The sequence below is a fragment of the Typopeltis vanoorti genome, chromosome 14 (assembly GCF_054136105.1).
Source record: "Typopeltis vanoorti isolate ZY-2024b chromosome 14, IOZ_Tvanoo_1.0, whole genome shotgun sequence".
NCBI classification, from domain to species: Eukaryota; Metazoa; Arthropoda; class Arachnida; order Uropygi; family Thelyphonidae; genus Typopeltis; species Typopeltis vanoorti.
The window spans coordinates 67,320,457-67,342,141 of NC_143562.1; the positions used below are offsets into that span (position 1 = coordinate 67,320,457).

Below are 21,685 nucleotides of genomic sequence, written 5' to 3' on the forward strand. Positions count from 1 at the left end.
TACTGTACTTTCTGCTCATTATCCTCTCTGACGTAAGAGATGGTATGAACAACAGATCTTGCAAATTGTAGAAATAAAGATGTTTGTTTGTCTTTCACGAAGGGACAAAGAAGCCAAATTTTAGGCTGGTTTGAACCTTAAGTAAAATGAAATTTTTTGAAATTCATATGGAGTTCTGTTACTCCTTAAGTAAGGAATGGCAATTGTTTTGTTTGGGAGTGGGGGAAGTACATTTGAAGTATTTCAGTTGTCTGAAATGCATTGAATACCATTATGGTGGTATTAACTGTGGTGTGTGAATTTTATAAAACTCAGCTCATTAAATTGAACTCGGTGTGCAAAAACCTTATTTAAATGATTCAGTGTTGATGCAGTGTGGATGTTAATACAGCCACTTTTATTTGGCATGCTGGTTGGAAGTTTTTACGAATATATCTGAACACTAACAAGTAAACCTACTTGCTAGTGTTCCTCTTTCTCTTTGATCTGTTTTTATCCATTTCTTTTGGTAGCGGATATCTTTCCATACTGTATAAGTACTCTTTCCATTTCTCTCTATATTCCTTTTGCTTTTCATATAAGTTGTAAGTACTCAACTATTTTCTGATGTCTTCCTTTTTATATGTTCTAATTTTGTGCATCCTTTAATTATTCTTAATCTCATTTCTGCTGCCAGTATTTTATTTTGGAGTGGGAATGGCCATTATTTCATAAAATACAAGTTGGGTTTTTAGTCTTGGTTTTTACCCCCCCCCCCCCCCCCCCCCAACCGGCTGAGTGGACGAAATAGCCAGACCTTCCTAGCTTTTTTCATGGATCAGAACTTCGGCATTCTACTTTTTATCATGCCATTATCCTCTGTTACGGCTATTCTAGAGCCGTTAGTGGATTAACTATTGGTGAGTGACCTTTGTGTCACCTGTCTTTACGTCTATTGTGTTACTTGGAATTTCCTTTACTGTCCTAAGATATTTGACCTTTTTGCCTCTAAAATGATTTATTGTGTCTCTTCCCAAAAATTGAAACGAATTTCATATGTGCAAAAATTATCAATCCTGAAATGACCACCGATCAGCCTTTGCGATGAATCTATTTAGTAATAATAAATTTGCTATCTTTTATTCTTCAAATCAGTGCACTGGAAGAGTTTCACTGATTGTTCTTTCACTTTATTTATAATATAGAAACAATTTTTTTTTTTTTTTTGCAAATTTCAAATGTTTGCTTTGAAAATATTATGTCAAATACTTATATTTTTAAATAATATTTATTGAAATAAATATGACCTTTTGCTTTCTTTCCTAGCAAAATATCATTATATGGATCATCACATTTCAGTTTTAGAAATTATTTGTTTTCTTTTGTCTTTATGAACAACAAATGTTAAATTGCGTTACTTGGTTTTTCCGATTGTGAGTCATTTTGGTATCAAAAATTTATATCTAATGATATTTTAGTAGTGATTCTTCTCCTTCGTCTTCGTCGTCTTCTTCTTTTTTTTTTTTTTTTTTGTATTATGCACATTATGATAATATCCAGTGCATATCCTCGTAGATATGTTGAAAATATAATATGGAAGATATCATATACGGAATGATTCAAAATTTTTGCTCATTTTGAAGATTTTCTAATGCTTGTCCCCCCCCCCCCCCCCCAATCCTCTCCTGGAACTCAATTGCATAACTATTCTAAATTTCAGGTTTGAAAGCTTTTCTAGACAGTATTCAAAATCTATTATTTCATTTTACGTTTTGACAAAAGAAATAATGCAATAAGATTGTTGTACCATGAAGCTTCTAATTCTGTACTATTTCTCTGTAATCTAAAATCTGCTGACATTATTTGAAACTTTAGAAATGCTATATTTTCACCATGTAAAATTGTTTATATGCATACAACACAAAAGAAAGTTCAGTAGTATTATTTTTGTTTGTTTTTCTTAAAAAAAAAAATCTAAATATTACTACTACTGCTGCTGGTTGCTATTTCTGAAATAATCTATGTCTTAGAAATACTTGATAATATCCTCTTAACTGGAGGAAAAACCAAAGGCTTATTACTCTCACTATTGAGAAAGAAAAGAGAGAACACTAAAGTCACACTTGCCTGAAGCTGTAGTGCAGAATACATCAAGAATGCCTTATTTCATTTTCAAATTGTTGATTAGCAGATATTCTAACAGAAATACTGACATTTCTTTTACATGCTGATACATTATTTATGCCAAAATATTTCTTAATTTTTTTATCGAAAAATTATAAATTATTTGATACAATTATCTTGAAAAAGAGGATTTGAATTATTTTAAAAGAAAAGGAGCATATGCATTACATAATCTTTTTTTTGGGGGGGGGGGGTTGGAAGGATTATAGACCTATTCTATCTGCAGATATTTAAGAGAATTTATTTTCTAAATCATTCGCGAGACAACTGTTACAAACGTAAATCACGTGGGGAACATGCACATTCATTTTAGTGTAAAATAGTAGCAAAGATTTAGCTACTTCAACAATGGCATGTATCTAACTTGGAAGAAAATGTCGTTATGTCTGCTGATATTAGAACTCTTACATGAATAATTTTTTCTGACATGATTACATTATAACAAATAGAGAGATCCATTTTTAGATTTTTGCCCTCTTGCATACACCATGTTATATGCAGTGTCCTTGCCCAACTTGTATTATAAAATACAAGTTGGGTTTTTAGTCTTGGTTTTTAATTCAGTGTCCTTTTAACAATGCTCTATTATTTTATCTTCTATGACTATTTTTGATCTTAATATTATATCGACCTTTAAATGCCATTACTTTTGTTTTCTTTTGTGAGATCTTTAAATTGTACTTTTAGCTTATTTTATTAACTCGTGAACTGATTTTTGAAGGTCATCTTTATTGTATTCTTATAAAATCTGATCTGCATATATCAACTAGAACTTATCAACATTGTATTGATAAGTTCTAGTTAACTGGATACAGTGTTTTATAGTTGCCTTCCATATTTGAATAATTTGATCCATCTGTGTACACACACACACACACACACACACACACACACAAAGTTGGAGGACCAAACATCTGTCTTAATTTTATTTTCTTCTCTTAATTGTGACTTTATTTTTGTCTTTATATAAATTTTGTATAGCTTGTATACTAAATGTGTTGGATATCCTTATTTATTTTATTATTATTATTAAGAGAGAGACCTCCAGGGAGTCGGGGACACATAGAGGTAGGCCACATACTACATTATCACTTGCTATCACACTTATCCTTGAATTCATTCCCACTGCTTGCACACACAACATCCAATGACAATCCATTCCAATCACACACCACTCTATGAGAGAAAAATCTAGTCCTCATTCCCCTTAGCAGCATTTATTTTCAACTTCCAAGGATTCCCTCTTGTTCTTTTCCCACGCTTCATAAATTGAAAAATTTCATCAATTGAAATCCTATATGACCCTTTCAGAAGTTTGTAAGACTCAATCATATCACCATTCTTTCTCTTGTTTGCTAGTATCTGCAAACTCTCAGTCTACAAATTCTCAATATGTCTTCATAATCAGTATTGTACAATCCTGATATCATTTTTAACACTGTCCTTTGCACTCTTTGCACTGTATCAAAATCACAATGGAAACCAGGAGACCAGACCTGTACACAATAGTCCAAATGCGGTCTTATCATGGTCTTGTAAAGAGGCAAAATGATATCCTTATCTTTACATGTGAAAGTTCATTTCAGCATTGCAATCATTTTTTCAGTTTCTTTGCTACATGACCCCTGAACTTTCTATCTACTAACACTTGAGATCCTTAGTCTGATCAGTTTCTTCTAGCATAATCCTACCAATATATAAGACATTGGATATCTAATTACACCAGAGTGCATGACTTTACATTTTGTGACGTTAAACTAACTGACATCCATTTTCCCATGCCCACAATTCCAGCCTATTCAGATCATTCTGCAAGAAGTGCATATTATGCATTCCTGATTACCCTACCTATCTTTACATCATCAACAAATAGCTGTATGTTGCCTGTCAAATCCTTCGCAATGTCATTAACGTACAGATTAAATAACAGTCAACAAAGGACTGATCCTCAGTCAGCCATCCTCTTATCCATTCTAATATTTTATAATCTAAACCCATATTCTCCAATTCATGCAACAGTTTTCCATGCTGTATTTTTAGCAAAATCCAAAAGTACCATGGTGCATCCATTCCCCTTGTCTAGTTAATAATGGGAACATTATTATAGAATGTGAGCAAGTTGCTAAAACACGACCTTTCCTTAGTAAACCCATGCTGTTCATTGCAAAGCAGAGATTCACTGTCAACCTATTTCTGAATACGAGCCTTAACCAATTTTTGCAAAATCTTCATCACTCCTGAGATACTCATTGGTTGAGAGTTGTATACATTGGTCTTTGCACCACCCTTGTGCAGTGGTATTACATACATTCTTTCCATTCCTGTAGAATCTTCCCTGTTCTGAGATAGATTCATATTGAACAGCCTGCTCAAAGGAATAGCCAGTTCAGCTGAACACCCTTTAGCAATTAAATTTTCATCTTTTTTTTCAGTAATTTGTTTTAAAACAGATATTATCTATACATGATCTTTCATGTTTAAACCATTTTGTTCTAGAGTTTTTGCAGGCATTTCTAAGTCTTTCATTCCAAATTTTACTGCATATCTTGTAATCTCTATTTAATAAACCCATTCTGCTGTAATTTCCACATTCATCTCTATCTTCTTTCTTCAATATAGATATAACCATAGCTTTTGACTAACCACATATCCTCCAGCATTTGTCTATTACCTTTAAGTAATGTTCTCTGCGTACTTCCAAAGCTGTATTTTTGCTTTGGAAGTATGCAGTCTAATCCAGTTGATTTTCTATTTTTTGATACCTTTAAATCTACTTTTAGTTTTTCCACTATAATTGATTTGATATCAATACTGATTTTGTCATTGTTAATTTTTGTTAAAAAAATTTAGATCATACTATGAATTCTTATGTTCTTTTCATTGTTATTAATAAGTATTCTGTTTGTTTTCTTCTTGTGATAGATATACTTTGCATACTTGCTCTATTGTTTTTTCTTATTTACTTCTTTTCACATCTTTGAATTAACATTTCTATGCCCTTGAAAAAGTAGTCTACTTTTGTCTGCAAAATTGCCTAAAACTGCATCTTTCACTTCATTGTCATCTGCAGTGAATTCTTTCTTGCAGGTCTTTCTTCAGTTTTGAGAAGATGTAGTAGTCGCTGGGTGCTAGATCTGGGCTGTAGGTGGGTGTTCAATCTCCTGGAAGCTACAGTCCTTCACTGCCCTTTGCAACAATAGCTGTATGGATTGGAGCATTGTTGTGAAGCAGGTGAACACCATGGCTCACCATTCCTCATTTCTTCTCCTTTATGGCTTCATGCAGTTTGTGCAGGAATAAAGCATGATATTCTGCATTCATGGTGGTATTCCTTGAAGTCAATCAATAGAATTCCCAAAAGATTGTTTCCATGATCTGCTTGGTGGATTGAGTGACCTTGGCTTTTCTTGGCAATGCTTCGCCTGATTTATGTCACTCCATGGATTTCCTTTGGGAAAGAGGATCATAATAAAGGAACCATGGTTTCATCCCTGATGACAATGGATTTCAGCACTTTTCTCTGATTCCCTTGGCAAAGCTCTGAACAGGTCAGGAACAGGTCACATGATGCTCTTTCTGAATTGAAGAGAGAAGTTGTGGCACTGATCTTGCACCGACCTTCATCATATGAAGCTTCTCATGAATAAGGTGAAAGACAGTTGTTATAGAAAGCCCCAACCTTGCTGAGATTTCTTTGAGCTTCAACTATCTGTCATTGACAGGTTCCTCCTCAACAAGAGAGACATTTTCCTCAGTCATCACTTCCACAGGTCGACCATCACGAGGATCATCTTCAATGCGCTCTCTTCCTAGGCAAAACTGTTTAGCCTATTCCTTCACGGTGGAATATGAAGGAGAAGCATCTCCATAAACACCATGCAATTGATGTTTGATAGCATTTGGAGAAAGCCTTTCTTTGGTGAAAAACTTTATCACAGCGTGGTACTCAATTTTTAATATTAAAGCCACATAATGTGCTATGTGTTAATCAAACGAGTGCTTCAAACTGAATGAAGCAGGTAGAGAGTTGAAACTGGTACACTAACCTTCCCATAGGGAGTTATGTCATGCACATAATTTTAAAATTGGTGTGAATTTTGTATGTGTAGCCAGAAACTTTTTGAACCTACCTTGCAATTAGGATGTGATGGTCAGCTTTAGCATTTGACTAGAAGAAAACATCTTAAGGAAGTAACAAATTGTAAGGTAATCCCAAACAATAAAGTGGCAAAGTAGCACAGATTACTCTGCATAGACTTTAAAATAAGGTTGAAGATAAGAATCTTTGGAAGCCATGGGATGAAGACAATTAAATGATTTTGCTTAAAAGAAGAGTGTGAGGAACATTTTTAAGGAGATTAGAAAGGATTTCAGATGGACTAGAACGTGTACAAGATTGGTGGAGACATAATACAAAAGCAATTCTGAGCTGTACAATTGAGGTGCTCAGCAAAACATCATCTAAAAAGATTAGAGAGCAGAAGGAGGGTTGATGGAATAATAATTGTACAAGAAGCAGTGATGGCTAAGAGGGAGGCAAAGCAGAAGTGGGATGAGTCAAGAGTGGAAGAGGACAGAGAGGAGTACACAGAGAGAGAGAAGCCAAGAGAGTTGTTGTGCAGGCAAAGGCCATGGTGTATCATGATCTTTATGATCAATTAGAAACAAAGGAAGGACAGAGAAAAATTTATCGATTGGCAAAATGTAGAAATAAGGCATCAAAGGACATCTTGCATCTGAGGCAGATCAAAGACTGAAGGAAGAGTATTAAGGAGGGATGTGGATATAAGAAACTGATGGAGAATATACTTTGAAGGACTTTTGAATGAAGAAAATTCGAGGATTGACAGAGAAGATGGGCAGTGAGTGGAAGTGAAGGAGGCCACAAAGAGGATGAAGAATGGAAAATCGGTGGGCCCTGACAGGATTCCAGTGGAGGCATGGAAGGCACAGGGAGAAGAGGGAATTGACCTGCTGTGGGACCTGTTCATAAAAGTTTGCCAACAGGAAAATATGCCTGAGGAGTGGAGGGAAAGTACTCTTGTCCCTATCCACAAGGGTAAAGGAGATGCAAAAGACTAAGAATTAGAGAGGAATAAAGTTGATGTTCCACACAATGAAAATTCTATAAAGGGTTCTTGATGGAAGACAGGCAGGAGGTGGAGATTGCAAAGGAGCAATTTGGCTTCATGCCTGGTCGATCAACCACGGGTGCTATCTTTGGATTACAGCAGAGAAACAACAGGAGCTACATCTGGTGTTTATTAATCTGGAGAAAGCATATGATAGAGTGCCAGGCAAGAAGTCTGGAGATGGTGTCTGAGGGAGAAGAAGTTAACAGAGAAACATGTCAGGTTGGTGCAGGAGATATACAGAAATGTGATGACGAGTTTGCACCTGTCAAGTAACAGTTTGCATCAAGTGTCAGCATTAAGTCCGTTCCTATTTAATATTGTGATGCAGGAGGTGAGAGAAGACGCACCTTGGACAATGTTGTATGCGGATGACATCGTGCTGTGTGCAGAATCAAGTGAAGAAGTGGCAGCTAACCTGGAAAGATGGAGGAAAGTACTGGAAGAGAGAGAGAGAGAGAGAGAATGAGATTGAGCAGAATAAGACAGAGTATATTGTTCAATTGTGAATGAAGAATTTATAAATTATAATACTTCATTCATATTTAACATAATCCTCTATTTCATAAGCAAGACTTGTAAATATTATTTATTGTTTGTCTCTTTCTTATAGTGTGTAATTCATATAATTGTCTTGAATTTTGTTTATTATTATTTAATAATATAATCTTAAGGAATCTTTATAAAAATGTCATTCATTTTATTTAATTTATTCTTATAATAATATTGTTAGAAATTATATATATGTAAGTTTAATGTACCCTATGTGAACTATGATATTTTTTATTTAACATTACTGAAAGAGAAAGTAATTTTATGTAATTCTTCTAATTGAATTTGATTGGCTGTTGTCAAGGAAACGGAGTTAAGTTTAGATAGCGTGTGCGCGGAGCGTGAGCTATGGTATTCGAATGGAGAAGGAGTTGATATGAGCCTGAACTGGCTAGAACCGGATTTTGGCAGGAAGAATGAAGATATTTGATTGGAAAACGAAAGTAAACAGGAGAGAAGCATTCAGGACAGCACGGAGTAACGGATGGCAGTAAAGGGAATTTGGAAATGCCATAAATAAATTAAGAAGGGACCGGGAAATTAATAGGCAATTAGTAATATTTTACGGAATTCTAAAATTACGTCGAATTCCAATTGTTTTGAGGAAGAATAGTGCAAAGCTGAAATTAATGTGTAGAAGAAAATAATGAATAAGTAGATTACCTGAAACGAGTGCGTCAAGACTTGTGAAGCTCTAAGTTTAATATTTCAGTTATATAGTGAAGATTCCTTTTGAATAGTGTTATTTCAAAGTGATAGTTAACTTCAGTTTTAAGTGTGCCTATAGTGAATCCTATGTGCAAAGGATGTAACCCAGTAAGAGCAGTCCATTTTTTTATATTTCAGCATGAAGAAGTAACAGTTAGCTCTGCCCGATATATCTTAACATTAACTGTGGCGTTCTATTAAAATTAGCCGAAGTATGGAGCTTTAAAGTGATTCCCCCTTGAAGTGATAACTGCTTCATAATTGAATTAAGTGTTTGTTGACTAAGAGAAAATTAGAGAATTCTACTTTAAGAATATTTACTGTAAGATTCTCTAACATTAAACTGTGTGAACCATTTTTAATTATTCGGAAGAATGTAAAATTGACAGCTGGATGTCTGATGCCTAATGTTTCATGTTTGTTATGAGTATTTGAACTAAGTTGATTTGCATTATCTTGTTTTCAAAGTTATACTTTATGTAACATAAATAGTCATAAACTTTAATGCAGGGTTACATGTTATGTAACCCTGTATTAAATGTTTTGTTTTATTGATTCCAATTTGGTGTTTGCCTGATTCTCTTTCATTGCACCGCTGATAAAGTTTATCGGACCTTGCGGAATATAGGGTGGTGCAGGATAATATAAATTTCCTTATATTCGGATTAGTATCAATCAGCATCTAACAAAATAAAAAACGGAATTTAAAGAAATAAGAATAGATCCAACTAACCAACATAAATGGATCAATTAGCAAGATAGGACGACACAACAATATGTGTTGCAAAGTATATGGCAGCCAAGAGACAGAACTGGAGCTGGAAGAAAATGTCATCAGGAAGGTTAGGGACTTTAGATACTTAGGTTCAACAGTGAAAGAGGATGGAGAGGCTGAGAAGGAAGTGGAATGCACAATACAAACGGGATGGAGGAACTGGAGAGATGGCTGGAGTGCTATGCGATAAGAGAGTGCTGATCAATCTAAAAGGCAAAATCTACAGGACAGTAGTGAGACCACCTATGACATATGCTATGGAAACTATGGCCCTGAGGAAAAATAACATCAGTGTAATGGAGATAAAAATGCTTAGGTGGATGTGCGGTGTGACCAGAAAGGGTCGTCTGAGAAATGGCTATGTAATGGGAATGGGGAAAGTAATGAACTTAGGAGCGAAGATACAGGAGGCAAGGTTGAGATGGTTTGGTCAAGTAACGAGGAGGGAGGACGAGTATGTGGAAAGAAAGGTCATGCAGATGGATGTAAAGGGGAGGAGGAAGTGCGGGTGGACAAAGAAGAGATGGAGAGAGCTGGTGGTGGAAGAGACTTGAGGGTGAAGAACCTGAATGTGGTTACAGCTCAAGACAGGAGAGTGTGGAGGAGACTCATTAAAAGCAGCGGCCCTACTTAAGTGGGATAAGCTGCAGAAGAAGAAGAATATGGTCAGCTTTAACATCACCTCTTATTCTTTATTAATGTTTTTCCTCCTGGCATCACAGATCTTTTCTCCTTTGCCATGCAATTTTGGTAGAACAAAATTTACAAACAGAGGATATCAAAGTAGGTTCCTCCCCTTGCCAGTTTTTACATGAAAAGCTCTTGTCCTGACTTAGTCCTTCTTAAGCATTAAACTGGAGAAAAACAGTAATATCTTTAATTGACCCCTGCACGTGCACTATAGTTTATCTTGAGATCCTTCTCTCAAATGCTGCTTAAGGAAGTTTTCTTGCAACAGCTCAATAAATTTGGCTTCATTCTTCCCATGAGATTTCACTGCTGCCCAGTTAAAGTTCAGTAAAGTTCACCCATAATAGTTTTCTTAGTACCTATCAGATTGATTTGGTGTGCAGTTTTTCATCATCACATGCAACTGATCCCCTAGATCTGTACCAACACAGTACCATGTATTTGATCTTCTTTAACTCCAACTCACATCGGATAATTTCAGACTTGCTGCTATATTTAAGATTGTTATTAAAGGCCCTTTACTGGACTCAAATCATCTGATATCATTAGCATCATACCTCTTCATCCCCTATCTTGTTGATCTTTTCTAAAAATCCTGTATTCTTTATACTCTGTGCCAGTTAGTATATCCTTTTCTGGGAGTCAGGTCTCATTAACGCCAAAAGTCTGAGGCAACAAACTCAACCCCTTTGCTCATTGTGTACCCATGTCTATAATCTGCCTGGCCCAGTTGGGCAATTTTCAGATATCTGTTCATATTTAATATTTCACTCTTGCTCATACTTAATAATTCTAAACCGGATGAACAAAGTTATCCTGTCATCATAATTGCAACCAGGATTAAGCATATTTGTAACATTAATTCTCAGCATTCCTCCAGTGATGATTTAGTTTCCCTGACTACATTTGGTCTTGTACAATAAATTTCTCCAAACACTTGATGCTAAACACATTCAAGTGTAGCCCACATCTCTCTCTCTCTCGTATAAATCTGTTTTTCCTTCGGTCTCACTCAACACTTCCATGAACTTACAACCTTTCCTTCTACACATTCTGCACATCATCCAGTAATTTGGAATGTCTAGTAATTCATCATTCGAATGTCATTGGTGGTAGACTATTTAATTAAAATGTTAATTTTAATGCCTAGGATTATCTGAATTTGTATTTTAGCTCCCATTACAGGTAATGAATGAAAAATAGCAACTTTTTTGGTAGTGGAACTGCTGCTGTATTCCAACATAAGGCTAAAATTAAGTTCTAATTAATTAAAATGTTTATATATTAAATCAATTATTAAAAAAGACATATTTGGGGTGTAATTTTTAAAAGCAGGAATAACATGATATATGGTACCAGACTTGATTTAGTTGAAAATGTGTAATTTGAAAAACTGTTGATGATAAAAAACAGATATGTGAGTGTAGATCCACTAACCAAAATAAATGTGAATATAACTTGTGGAATTTTGAAGTTAAGAATTGAAAAAAAGTTTCAGATTTAAAAAATTAAAGAAAAAGAGCTATGAAGAAACTTGCCACATATACAAAGCCGTGTGCCAGCTGTTTACAAAACAGCCAGCAGTTTCACCCTAGGAAATTTCTCAAGTATGGATGTTTGCAAATATTTTTTGGCAGTAGATTTTCATTTTCTACTGTGAATCTACCCTACTTATTAATAGGAGATATAAAATGGTGAAAAAGGTATGTTACCAATAAATGTGTGTTGCCTATAAAACATTGTTCTCAGATTATGTAATCCCTAGTTTATTCTGTTTTATACATTTTGAAGAATGCTTTACTCCTATTCCCAAAAGTTTTCATTATTTGAATTGCAAATGTGAAGACCAAATTGTGTTTTTGTAGAAAAGTATTTACAAATAAAAATGTGCAATAACTTGTTTGTAGGAGCTTTATTTTAGATTGTTTTATTTATTATTATTTATTTATTTTCAAGGCCTTTCTATCCATACTTTCCACGGAAATTTCTTTGTTCGATCAACAGACTTGCTTTCTTTACCTAATGTGAATCCTGACACTGGGTTTGGAATGCAGATTGCTATTGAAGATAACCTAAATGAAACTAATTTAGTGTGCTTCCAGGCTGCTGTATTATATACATCAAGTAAAGGTAAGTTAAAATTCAATATTGTTTCTGAATATTTAAATTAATTATAATCAAGAATAAAACATCCATATTTCTTTTTTTTTTAAAAAAAAAAGGGTGATAGATTTTCATAATCTAGTGCATCATCACTACATTGCTGATGAATATAATGAATGGATATTCACAGTATTGTGAGTAGTGAAAAATTTACAAAAAAATTCATAGCATTGTAAATTCACAGTGCTGTCACCTCTCACTATAATAAACACTGTAACAAACTTCCTGAAAAGTCCCTATCAGATCTTCATAGGTACAATGCTATTCTAAAAGAAATTTGCTATAGCAAACTCTTCACTATATCAAACTATTCCCGCGGTCTAAAGTGCAAGTTCAACTATAATTCACAGTTTGTTTTTGATAAGTATTTGCATTTAAAGTAACAGCATTTCTTTGTAGAAATGTTGGTTATAAAATCAACTCTCACTAGAACAAATTCATGGGGGATACATGAACAGTTTGTTACAGTGGATAGCTTCTTCTTCTTTCGCTATACCTTTATCCCGTGTTAAATGGAGTCGGCGTTCCCACTTTAATATACTTCCTCCGGTCCAGGGAGTCTTCCCGACTCCATCCTTTCTCCCTAAGATCCTCTGCCACCTTATCCCTCAACCTGAGGTTGGGCCTGCCTCTTTTTCTCCTTCCCTCCACCTCCATGCACTCCACTTGTTTACCAACATACTCCTCCTCTCTACATGACCAAACCACCTCAGCCTGCTTTCTTGTACCTTCTTACTGATCTGTGCCACCTTGACCATCCCTCTGATGTAGTCATTCCTTATCCTGTCCTTCTTTGTCACACCACTCATCCATTTCAACATACGCATCTTCTCCACCTCCATCTTCCTCTCCTGTGCCTTTGTTATAGTCCACATCTCCACGCCATGAAGCATCGCCGGCCTCGCCACCATCTTATACAGCTTTCCCTTCTTACAACTCTCTCTCGTGTCGTACAGGACCCCCCCCATCTTCCTCCAGTTCACCAAGCCGCACGTTATTCGGTGCTGTGTTTCCTCATCCAGGTCTCCATTCCTCTCGACGACCGACCCAAGGTACTTGAATTTCTTCCCTGAAGTTAACCTTTCACCCTGGAGTCGTATGACCATATCCTCGGCACTCCCCATTGACATACATTCGATCTTCACCCGGTTAATTCTCATGCCTTTCTCCTCCAATACCTTTCTCCACTCTTCCAGGGTCTTTTTAAGCTTCTCTCGGAATGATTCGCAAAGAACAATGTCGTTGGCAAACATCATGCTCCATGGTGCCTCCCTCTTAACATCCTCCACTATTACATCCATGACCAGATTAAAGAGGTAGGAGTTCAGAGCAGATCCCTGATGGAGCCCGACGACAATGGGGAACCCCTCTGTCATGACAACACTAGATCTGACCTGAGTTTTCGCTTCCCCATACATCTCCTTCACCAACCTCACGTACTTCTCCGACCCCCCCCCCCCCCCCATATACCTCCTGCCTGGCCACTCTGTCGTATGCCTTTTCCTGGTCTATAAACACCATATGCAGCTCCACCGGCATCTCCCTATATTTCTCATGAACAGTTTGTTAGTCAGTTAGTTGCCTTAGCACAAATATTGCATCTGTTGTCCCTCTTCCTGGCATAAATCCAAACTGCTTCTCGCCAATTTTCATTTCCTGTCGTATCCTTCCTTCAATTACTCTTTCCCATATCTTCAACGTGTGTGACATCAGCTTGATCCCTCTATAGTTTCCACAATCCTGAACCTTTTCCTTTGTAGACTGGGACGAGAATGCTTTTCCTCCATTCCTTTGGTATCTTTTCCTGTTGGGCTATTTTCCTCATCAGATCCCATAACATGTCTGTGCCCTCGCTGCCCAGACTTCTCCACACTTCCCCAGGTATCTGGTCTGCCCCCACAGCCTTTCCATTTTTCTCAGTACCCAAAGCACTTCCTCTCTGCTGATGTCCTGCACCGATCCCTCATTTGCCTCTCCATCCTCACACCTCTCTCTTGGATTTTCCTCATTTAGCAGATTACGGAAATATTCTTTCCATCTTCCTCTGATTTTTCCTCCTCTTGTAGTACTACTCCTGAGGCGTCCTTTATCTGTTTGACTGATGTTATGTCTTTCGAGGCCTTATCTTTAGCTTTCGCTATTCTCAACAACTGAGCTTCACTACTGTTTCTCTCCAGTACTTCATAAACCTTGTCAACTGCCTTCGCCCTTGCCACAACTCTCTTTGCATTTTTCTTTGCTAATCTATATGCCTCCTTGTCAGCTCTAGTTCCAGTCATGTCCCATTTTTTCTTTGCCTCTTTCTTTTCCTAGATCTCCAACTGCACCTCTTCATTCCACCACCATGCCTCCTTATCCTCAGGCTGCCCCTGTGGATAGCTTGATAATGGTGAATTTCTTATAGCATTGTACCTATGAATTGTTGTAATGATGTTTTCTAGTATATATATAAAGTATATACTTTATAAATAGTATATAGCATGGTGTAATGCATGCTTTGCTACCTCAAGTTTTTAACAGGTTTCTCAGTTCATTCAAAATCATATGCAGTTGTGAAGTCATATTCACCATATTTGTTCTCTATTACGTGTGTGTGTGTGCGTGCACACACACACAGTTGTAAGGATATTAGAAATACTCATCTAATATTGTATCACTGAGTCTGGCCTAAATGTGTGTCGGGGAATTGAATCCATTAACTTCCAAAAACACCTCAGAGACATCTTTTCCAGGCAGACATGAATTCTGCATTCCTGTCAGTTGGTAGTGTGTTCCTATCACAAATATCTTGTTCTGTTACAGAAATGATCAGTGGGATTGAAATTCAGTGACTAATGGACTAGTACATTAAGATATTTCAAACCCATATTCTTCAGTTGACCCTTGAAGAATGTGGGTTTGAACTGCACAGGTCCACTTATATGCAGGTTTTTTTTTTTTGAATAAATATATTTGAAATTTTTTTTAGATATTTCAACAATTCGAAAAAGCTCGCAGACAAACCATGTAGCTTAAGTATATTGAAAAAAATTAAGAAAAAGTTAGATATATCATGAATTCATAAAATATATGCAAATACTAGTCTATTTTATCATTTACTACCGTAAAATATATACAAATCTATAAAAAAAGTTAAAATTTATCAAAATTTACACACACAAACATTACAGATTGTACGTGGTCATTCACAGTCGAGAGAAATGTAAAAAAAAACGTAAAGATGCAAAATCATAACTGCATAAAATAACTTATTAATTAGTTACTTAGTTTAATTAATTAGCATAAAATAAAAAATGATAATCATTCATTCATTAGTGTATAGGCTAGACTACTGCAAAGCAATCATGTTTCTGCTTCTTTGTTATCAATGCATGGATTGTGATACCTGTAAATAAATATGAATAATTTCTTTTTCACATTATCTTTTCATTTTTGATGTCTAGTATTAGTAATACATATGGCATCTACAATGTTTTGTATCATATAAGACAATATTGATGTTGTACTGACAGACATACAATTCATCTTGTAAACAGATGACCTCAACTTACTGTATCAATAAATACAGTACTGTAAATATATTTTCACTCATGATTTTCTGTAGTAACATTTTTCTTTTCTCTAGCTTACTTTATTATAAGAATATAGCATATAATACATGCATACATATCACACAAAATAAATATGTATTAATTGACTATTTATGTTATCAGTAAGGCTTCCAGTCAACAGTAGCCTGCGCATTCTAATTTCCCTGCATTGACACACCGACTCATTCAGAATAGCAATCACTCCAGATGCCTATGTCCTTCCTCATTCAAATGCAAGCGGTCTCTCGCATACAATTCCTCTCTGTCCTCAAACGCCCTCCAAGCATCCATATATTCCAGTCATCTCTTCTGACACATTCTAGCCATTATGTTATTCAATATTACTGCTCTTCTGCTCAGCTTGTCACTATCATACCTAGGCAACACGCACACACTGTCTTTCCTCTCTGTCTTCTTTTGTACAACCTCAAGCAAGAATCTCACATCTCTCTGCCAAATTTACATTACCTCGAAAGTCATTTGTTCCTAACATCACAATCATCTCATCCACCCTTTCACCCCTCTTAATTGCCATAGCCACACTTTCTATCGTTCCTCCAGGCAAACACTCCTCACGCATCCTATCTTGCACACCATGGATCATTGAGTCCCCATACATTACACCTCTTACCACTCTGTTCCTCGATTGCTCCCATGCATCCCTCACTCTCTCTCTAATACTTTCTCTCTGTGTTCCTCTACTTACCTGTCTTCCTGACATCACTCTATCCCTGGTTCCAGTGCTCCCTTGCATTCTTCTCATTCCCTCTCTCCTACTGTTTCCATTCTCTCCTCTTCTATCATTCCCATAACTCTCTCATTCCCCTCTCTTCCACTGTTCCTATTCTCTCTTCTATCATTCCCATATATCTGTCTCTCATTCCCTCTCTTCCACTGTTCCATTTTTTCTCCTCTTCTATCATTCCCATATATTTCTCATTTCCTCTCTTCCACTTATCCTATACTCTCCTCTTCTATCATTCCCAAACCTCTCTCTCTCATTCCCTCTCTCCTACTCTGATTCGCCTTGCATTCATTTCATCTCTTCCATTCTCCTAATCTCATTTTTCATACTTCTCATCTCCTTCACAAGACATTCCACCTCCTCTTTCAGCTCATCTATCCCTCTGTGCAAGTTAGTCACTCTTACTCACCATTCATTTACCCAATCAAAACCATCTCCGAAAACTTCACAGTCATTCAAGCCTTCCACACTCCCGACTCTTATTTTCTCATTCATATTTTGCTCGTCATTCTCTCCTATCACACTACTCATCTCCCACTCGTCATTCTCTCCTATGACACTACTAGTCTCCTGACATTCATTTCCTGTGCCTGTAACAACTAAGTCGATTATCGAAATATGTAATTCATTGATTTCCTCCCAGTGCCTGCATTTTGCGCATATATGCACTCCCCCTCTCACCTGCCACATATCCAATTCCCTGGAAGCATACATGCTACAAAGTCCTTTATTATGTTACGTATAATAGAGTTCTTAAATGGTGAAGGACTTGGTGACATGCCATTTGTGATTACAGCTGCATCTGCCATCATTCCTTACTGCCAAGTAACTACTAAACTAATCGCTGAAAATATATATGAACACTGTATCATATATATATATATAAATATATATATAAATAAACGCTAAATATAAACATATATATAAATATAATACTATATTCAACTATAATAGATAGCGAAAACTTATCTTCTCTTCCACTGCCGACTGTGACCTCACCTTCTCAGTAGCCCAAAAATAACACAATATATAACAACAAAACTCCAAAAGCAGACCCACTAAATAACACTTGTGTTACTGAGAAAAAAATGTAGTACAATTCAGAAAAGAATTCACACTATACACCATAAAAAAAAAAAAAAAAAAAAAAAAAAAAAAAAAAAAAAAAAATTACCACAAGTCAAATCACCTGCCACGTGCTTCAGTGACCCTTATTTTGTGGTTATAATTATCATTCTTTTGTTAATATACTTTGCGAAAAACACATTTGATTGCTTTTATAAAGTAATAAATTGTGCATTGTGTATAGCATCTTTGCACAGAATGTTAATATTGAACTAAATGAATACACCGAGAGATTCACAACTGTTTATTGGAAATTGCTAATGTAATTTCAGGTTTTGCAGTTATAAAGTTTTAATGTATTGGAGTCGGGGGGGGGGGGGGTTGTCCTTGTTGATAAATGAGCTGATGCACAGATTAGTAGCTTTGTTAAATTAGAATAGAATGTAGTGCGTTTTAAACGAGTGGACAAATGTGAAAAATGACCTCCTGTATGTAAATTTTCTTTTAAAACTTTTATAAGACACTATGAGGCTGTGTTACAGTACAAAATTTAAATGTTATGTCACAATTACTAATACACACAGTACTATCCACATTGTATCTTATAAAGGAAAGAATGTTACTAAACAGATTGTAATTTATTTTTTATAATTTTTATGTAATCTCATACACAAGAGGTTCTTAATCAATGCTTCATAGTTATTATACACTTGTATGATATTAGTACTTTATTAATGTTGAATTTGAAGATTATATGATGCTCCTGTAGATTATAAATTCATAAGGAGAGACTTTCAGAACACAGCAGAAATTAAGAAGAGTTTGGAGTTGATCTGTGATGGATGGCTGGCAGCTGTTGCATGTCTTTTCACAGATGTAGAGGAGAGCAGGAGAATACCAAAACATAGTAATATTTGTAGAAAATGCAAGGAGCAGAAACAGAATATTTATGCAAAAAAAAAAAAAAAGGAGAATTGGCAAGGAAAAAGTCAATGATCCACCTAATTATACTGTTCTGTACCATTGTCAAGTATTTTTAGTAAGGACTTATGGTAATACTTGAAATTTGCAAGGAGTATGAAATTGGTTAGATCAATTTGCACTTTGTATAGAGTTGTTTAGGGGTAAAATAGCACTGCATAATACCATGAACAAAAGAAAGTATTTTAAAATCTTGGATGCTGAGAAGGCAGTATTTGTGATGTATTTATGCCAAGAAAGATTAGAGTTATTCCAAGAAGAGAAATCTCACCTCATCCAGAAATTTGGATGTTAAAAGTAGTACTATGAACAAAATTGTACTATTTTATATGAAAAATAGAATGATTGAAATTTTATACGATTGAACTTAACATAGTTATTGAAATGCCACTGATGACTAGTTTAAAGATTAGAATTTAGGTTTGTAGAAGCTGTTGTTTTTTTATTTCCGTAGTGCAAGGTTTATAAAATGAGAAAGAGAAGTGCAGTGGATCTTAATCAGCAAAAAAATTGGAAGTGACTTAATATCTTTAAATATTTATCACATTCTCAATACATTCAGTATGACACTTCAGTTTTTATCATCATTGTTTTTTGGTTTTCATAATATCACCATGTTGTGTAAAGCATTAGATTGGTGATAATTTGCTTGTGAGAATTTCACAATAGGTAATATAAGTTAAAAGGTGAATGAGAAGCAGAGTGAGGTATTATTAGGTTAAGGACAAAATAAATATATAAAAAGAACATACATTATTTTATGTAAGCTGCATATTTATTGAATTGTATAAAAATTAAGGATGTACAAGAATACCTCATTGTATAATAATGCATTCCTCGATAAACACTGAGCAACTCATAATTCATATAACTTGAGAGATTATATTTTCAATATGAATGTAAATCAAAACAAAGGAAAGAAAATGTTTCATAAAGAAAAAAAAATATTTGGCTTGTAAATGTAAACCAAATTAGCAGGCCATGAAATTATGAAAATTTAATAGCAGAAGGAAGTTGTAAAAATAGTAAAGAAGAAAGAAACACTAAATTAAACTTAAGCAGACACCTATAATTTCATTAACATTGTCATATAGATTGTCATTTCTCTATTAATTTCTTCATAACATCTGTTTGCATCCTTCATCAGCCTTGAAACTTTTTTTTTTCCCCAATGAAAACAAATGTTTAACTGAGCATGTTTCCAAAATAGAACAGTTTCATCTAAGCCAGCATTTCTCAACCTTTCTAATTCCAAGAACCAGTAAAATGCCTAAAACAATTCTATGGACCATTAAGTTATGTATTTTTTTTTTTTAAAAAAAACCTATGTTGGGAGTACCAACATTTGGGAAAAGCTGTGCTATTTATAACATAATAAATCCAAAAGCATGTTTTAAATACATATGGAAACATAATTGAATTGGAAGTAAACTATTAAAAGTGTATCATCATTGAACAAAATTTTAATTTTTATTAAACAAATAAATAATATGATATAATTATGTTGCTACCTACTTTTAATGAGATAGTTGAGCCTCTCAGCCCTTGCAGAGTTGCTGGATCTGACTCTATTGGTCAACTTCAGTCGATGATCAACACACACACACTAAGACGATTTCTGTATTTTGTTTTTCTTTGAAGGAGCAATGAAAATCCTTTCTCATAAAGATAGGCTGTAGAAAACTGCATGACAATTTTCAATGCTTTTTCAGATAATTCGGGAAATTATCTTCTCACTGAAAGCGAGATCCAGAATCGAGCCAAACCAAGATCACGGAATTGCATTTTAAGCCCATTGCCACTAGAAAGCTCAATTAACTGTTCTTTTTTCGATAACGAAAGATCATTCTCGTGACTGTAAGCCTGAAATGGATCGCGAACCCACAGAAATTTCTTATTAAAGTTATTTGGAAAATATGTTTCAAAATTCTGTTTCAGAGGCTTGAGCTCGAGGCTTTCTCGACTATTTGTCGTAAAGTGAAGATCTGATCCTGACAGCCTCTATTTGGCCTGAATCCAGCTTGTTCTTCACCAAGCTTTTCTTCCACAATTCTTCTCAACCGTTTCTCAAGTATACTTGCATAGATCTTGTCAGGAACACTCAGTAGGGAAATACCTCTGTAATTCTCACATTCAGTTTTATTTCCCTTTTTATATATGGGTACTATGAGAGCTCTACTCCAATCATCGGGAATTCGTCCCTCTGTCCAGGCTTTCTGAACTATGCAGTGCAGCCACTGTAAGACTTTTATACCACCATACTTCAGCATTTCTGGTCGAATATCATCTACTCCTGCTGCCTTTCCACATTTCAAGCCTTTGATGGCTTTTTCTACAAGTATGGATATGTATTCCTGACTGCATGCCTGGTCAGTGTTTTTTATCACTGTGCTGTCATCACTGCTTGTTTCATTTAGCAGTTTTTCAAAGTAATTACTCCATACTTCAAGGATATCTGTTTCTTCCATTTTCATATCATCTTTATCATCTCTAACTCCTTTTACAGCAGTCTTTCCTCCATTCCTAAGCTTCTTCAACAACCTCCAGAATATTTTGCCACCTTCTTGATATTTATTTTCTATATTCTTGCAAAAATCCTTCCATGACTTTTGTTTAGCTAGTTTTACACACTGTTTAGATTTCTTACATTTGTCTCTGTATTCTGTAAGAGTAAAAGCTGACTTATTTGCCAGGAACTTTTGATATGCTTTCTTCTTTTCCTTCACTGCCTGTTTAACTTCCTGTGTCCACCAGGGAGTACTGATTTTTTTATCCTTGCAGACAACGTCGCCACATGCCTCTCTGGCAGAATCAATCAATGTTTTCTTCAGAGTTTGCCACTGAATCTCCAAGGCTTGATTCCTGTTCTCAAACTCTTTCATTTTCTTTTCAATAATCTTTCTGTATTTTAGTCTACAGTTCACATCTGAGAGCTGCTCAACTTTTATTCGCTTTAAAACTTTCTTACATGTTATTCTTTTGAATATGAAATTCAATTTTATCCTGCTCAAGACTAAATAGTGATCACTTCCAATTTCAAATCCTCTGTACACTCTGGTGTCCTGCACCAGGGAGAAAACATCACTATCAACAATAACATAGTCAATGAGACTTTTCTTAT

At 35.4% G+C, this 21,685-nt stretch overlaps 1 protein-coding gene across 3 annotated transcripts in view; it reads left to right on the top strand.

Moving 5' to 3' along the window:
* The window catches only part of Sec24AB (Protein transport protein Sec24AB), a 290,512-nt gene that overhangs the window by 218,279 nt on the left and 50,548 nt on the right, over window positions 1-21,685 (top strand). For all 3 annotated transcript variants that reach the window (XM_090404311.1, XM_090404313.1, XM_090404312.1), the window contains one exon: window positions 11,977-12,150. In XM_090404311.1, the coding sequence (XP_090260437.1) occupies window positions 11,977-12,150 (174 nt within the window). The remainder of the gene's footprint in view (window positions 1-11,976; window positions 12,151-21,685) is intronic.